The sequence below is a fragment of the Telopea speciosissima genome, chromosome 6 (genome assembly GCF_018873765.1).
Source record: "Telopea speciosissima isolate NSW1024214 ecotype Mountain lineage chromosome 6, Tspe_v1, whole genome shotgun sequence".
Classification (NCBI taxonomy): Eukaryota; Viridiplantae; Streptophyta; class Magnoliopsida; order Proteales; family Proteaceae; genus Telopea; species Telopea speciosissima.
In genome coordinates this window covers 50203244-50207705 of record NC_057921.1, presented here as the reverse complement: position 1 = coordinate 50207705, position 4462 = coordinate 50203244, and the positions used below count along the sequence as shown (strand labels likewise).

The 4462-nt window shown below is 37.0% G+C and overlaps 1 protein-coding gene across 1 annotated transcript; it reads right to left on the bottom strand.

The window, feature by feature from the left end:
- Positions 1-420: 420 nt before the first annotated feature.
- Positions 421-4172, bottom strand: LOC122663692 (protein indeterminate-domain 4, chloroplastic-like). Its single transcript, XM_043859320.1, has 3 exons — positions 3977-4172; positions 3300-3696; positions 421-1741 (listed from the first exon to the last, which is right to left on the bottom strand). The coding sequence occupies exons 1-3, from the start codon at positions 4131-4133 to the stop codon at positions 511-513; spliced, it is 1785 nt and encodes a 594-aa protein (XP_043715255.1). The 5' UTR covers positions 4134-4172; the 3' UTR covers positions 421-510.
- Between the last annotated feature and the right edge of the window lie 290 nt (positions 4173-4462).

Genomic DNA, 4462 nt, shown 5'->3' with positions numbered 1-4462 from the left:
TGAGCGTTTGTATTTGCTTCTCAAAAATAGTGGAATCATTCTATCGCTCGATCGTGGATGTAGCCTTCCTTCTTCTCTTTACTTTTCTTCTACAGAATCGTCATTCTGGGTGTTGTTTTTCTAACATAACCCCAGAGTAATGGTTTGTGAATTGGTAAAAAGTGTGTGTAAGAAAATCTGCAACACTTGATTATACATAAGATGAGTTCATGGAGGAAAGGTCCTTTTTTTTTTTTTTTAATTTTATTTCAATGACTCTCCCTTCTAGCGATAGCCAGTACAAGAGAGAAATAGGGAAAAACCAAAAACATAAAGAGTGAAACAAGAAAAAAAAAAGATAGATAAGGAATAAAAACAACTGCATGACTAACTATCTATAATCAAAACAGCTACTCACAGAAAGAGGTTTAAGTAACAACTTCACAGTTCCTCCTCCTCCCCAAAGCAAATTAACCAAGTTTGTTAAGTTACTTACCTAAAATCCTTTCTTTCTTACTCCTCAATTTATCTTTACTGCAAATTTCCGCCTCCGAATCGACCTGTGGCTGATTTCATTTCAGGATCCAAGGAGCTGATATGATCAATACCATGATGTTGTTGATCTCTTTGTGAAAGCCCACCTCCTCCAATGTTCCTTACCATTCCTCCAACACCTAAGAAATCCCTGGTTAACCTATCAGATCCTCCAAGATTCACTGTGAGATTCTGATGCAACTTTGGTTCATCCATGTTACCAAAATTTGTATTATGATGATGTTGTTCTAATGACATTCGATTCGGATTGAATCCGCCGAAGCTTGTTTCTTGTTCATGTCCAAAAATGGAGGAGCCACCATTAGCTAGAGAATTCATTAGGTCTTGGAGATGGTTTTCATTTTCTAACTGTGATCTTAGGGTTTCACCACCACTTCCACCAAAATTAGCCCTAAAATTAGCAATCAAGTGAGACCTGTCAGATTTAGGACCACTTGATGAAGAGCTACCAAAGCTTCTAAGTAAAGAACCACTGCCAGTACTGCTTGTTGTTGAACCCATTTGAGCAGCTTTTTGAAGTAATGCAGTTGCAGACATTTGAGGTATAACTGTGTCATTTTGTACTGAATTTCTGTACAGAGAAGAGACACTTGTACCAATATGATCACCCATTAGGTTACCTGAAAAGAGGGAAGCTCCTTCTCCTCCTTCATTTCCATTATTGAACTGCTCAGGAATTAGTAACCCAGAATTGTTGGCATTGTTGTTATTGTTGCTGTTATTGGAAAAGAAGCTGAGGTTGAAGGGATTATTGATATTAGCTGCTCCAGCTGCAGCAGAAGAGGAATTGTTTGTGCTACTTTGAAGTTCAGGAATTTGCATTAGCCCATGAAAGGGCTTAGTTTGTAACAACCCATGGTGGGATTGGGGTTCTTCATGGAAATCTTGATTGGAAGTCCCTGTGAGGAAGAAGGGAGATGATGAATGGGTTGATTGTGGAGGACGGAAAGACGACAAAGATGGATTTGATGGCGAGATGAGGTGATCGAATTGTGTTCCTCCGGCGCCACCAAGTCGAAGTAAATCACTTGATGAGTGATTCTGATCTTGTAATGAGGAAATCTGAGAACCCACTTGAGATAGACCTAAGCCCATTGTGTTGCTTCCATATAAATGGCTTCCCATGGTGTTTAATCCGGTGGGTAGCCTTACACTCTCTTGAGCCAGTGCATCACAGAAGGCCCTGTGGGTGATGAAACTATCACGTCTGCAAGAAGTGAAAATGAAATGCATTAGATCACCATGTATTCAATTTGAATTATGGACGGTATCGATGTATCGATGTATACATTGACGCTGTCCTTCCCTAACAGTTCGAGCTTTTAGGATAGCAAACAATCTATACATCAACAGATGGAAAGAGTTCATTTTTTTTGGGGGGAGGGGGGTGTGTGACTGTTCTTTACTTCAATTACAAGGAAATTAGAGTAAGAAGAAAGCTAAAAACAAGTTGGCAACAGAAATTTATGTTAATTATTTTTATTTAATTAAGAGTCAAAAGTCCAGCCCACATTACTTCACGAAAGAATTTTCTAAGAAATTAATTGTCTTCATCAAGACACCAATTTTGAATTTAGGTAGAAATCTAAGATCTTCATGAAGAGAATCCAATTTTAGGAGTTCTTTATTCACTTTTAAAAAAAATGTTAGTCTTTCCCAAAGGAAGTTAAATTTTATATACATAGAATTATGCTTGATTTCTTAAGTAATTGAAGAATTAAAAGCTATAAAAATGGAAAAATTTGGAAGAAAATCTTAAATCCAAGGTACCAAAATAAGAATGAATGAGAGTTCCAGGAAGTTGCCTATCAGTCCTACAATAAAGGGACATTATTGAATTGGAGGAGAAGAGAGAGAGAGAGAGAGAGAGAGAGAGAGAGAGAGAGAGAGAATAAATGCAGCTAGAGAACTTTATCAAGATTGAAGAAAGACCATAAATAAATAAAAAAAATCCATTTCTAGGACTTATTCTCTAATTACTGTGAAACCCAGGAACTGTCTCTTTTCCAATGAGAGAATTTTGCTAAAACCATGAAATTCACTAATAAAAAAACTCAAATTTTAGAATTTCTTAGTTCAATTAATGCATATCTCATAGGAATTTATTTCCTTGTAATGCATGAACCAAGCTTCAACATTGGAGTTCTTCCCATGGAGGAGAGAATCCATGAAAGAGAGAGAAGGAGAAAGAGAGAGAGAGAGAGAGCATCTTCAGACTGTAACATAACAGTATACTGGTCTATAACATTTTCATGAAAAAAGTAACCTGCAAGAACTGAGGCTGGTCACATCTAGCCAACCCACAAGAGAACAAACCTGATACCAACAACAACAGCCTTCGTTACATGTCATAGCAGCACGTGAATACGAAAAAAAGGAAGCCCAAGGAAGAGAGAGAGAACAAAGGGCGGTGGTTCCAAGGAAGAAGAAAAGATGAATCCCTTTCTTTCTTTCTTTTGTTTTTTGTTTTTGTGTGTTCTTGAAAATAAACAACCTCCATGACCATGGCAGTTTCAGAGATTTTTCACGTGGGAGCAGTCCTTCTGCCACTTCCTTACACGTAGTTGTTATTGTACTGGTCTTACTAGAAGAAACTGAGGTGGAAAATAAAAATTAAAAAAAAACACTACAATTCTCTCTCTCTCTCTATTTCTCTTTCTCTATTTTTCTTTCTCATAATCTCATCCATGGCATGCCCAGATGAAAGGAAATGAAAGTTGTGATTAATGGGTTTAATTTAGTGATATAGAATTGGAGGTTGTTACCTTGAGAAGAGAGTACCACAATCACATCTGTATTCTCTAGTGCCACAAGTTTTGGAATGAGCTTTCCAATCAGATTGAACAGCATATCTCTTAGAACACTTATCACACTTCCATTTCTTCTCTCCATGTTTTCTACAGAAATGTTTCTTAATACCTGTAAGGTCTCCAAGAGCTCTTGAAGGGTCATGGTGGACACATGTGGGCTCAGGACACAAATAAACCTTTCTCTTCACCTCTTTTGTTGTCTTCTGTCTTAGTTTCCAAGGTAGGTTATGTCCTCTTCGGTGTAGCTGTAAGTTTTGCTCCCTTTGGAACCCTTTGTTGCATACCTCACATATGAATCGGTTTGTGGCCATTAGAGTCTTGGGAGATAGTGCTATCACTTCCGCATCCGGATCTATTCTCAAAAACAAAAAAAAAACCAAAAAAAAAAAAAAAAATAGTGATTAGAACAAGAACAAACAAGATGGATAATATCAACCAAGAGAATATCAGAGATAAAAAAAATAAATAAAATAAAAAGAAATTAATTAATAAACCTATTTCATATCCATCCATAAGAGGTTCTACAATTAGGGTTTGTATGGAGAATTCTTGAAGAAGAGAAACAAAATTTTGAAAGAAAGAAAAGGAGAATTCTATATATATATGTAGATAGATATATAACAGCTACTTGCTTGGTGTTCCTGGGAGATTCCTCTTCTTCTTCTGAGGTGCTGTGGTTGGAGCAGTTGATGAAGTGGGTGTAGAAGATTGTTGATGCGGTTGTTGTTGTTTCATCTGGTTTTGATCTTCTTCTCTGATTCCGAAGAAAGACGCCGAAGCCGCAGCCATCTTCAACAATAATTCCTTCCCTTTAATTAGCTTCTTCTTCTTCTTGCTTTACTTGGTGTTTGTTGTTGCTCTTCCCTTTCTCTTCTTCTTCTTCTTCACCAACTAACCTAAACACTGAAAAATCAGCCAAAAATTTCCACCACACAACATGAAATCTCAACCTCCTCTCTAGTCCCCTACCCTCTCCTACCTCAGAATCCTAAAATTTGAAATTTCTAGCTGAAAACCTTCAAACTTCCCAAACATAATCATTAAAATATAAAAGCAAAGACAACAACAAAAGGAGTTGAAGAGAAGAACAAACTAAGACCAAAGACCTCCTTTCTTTC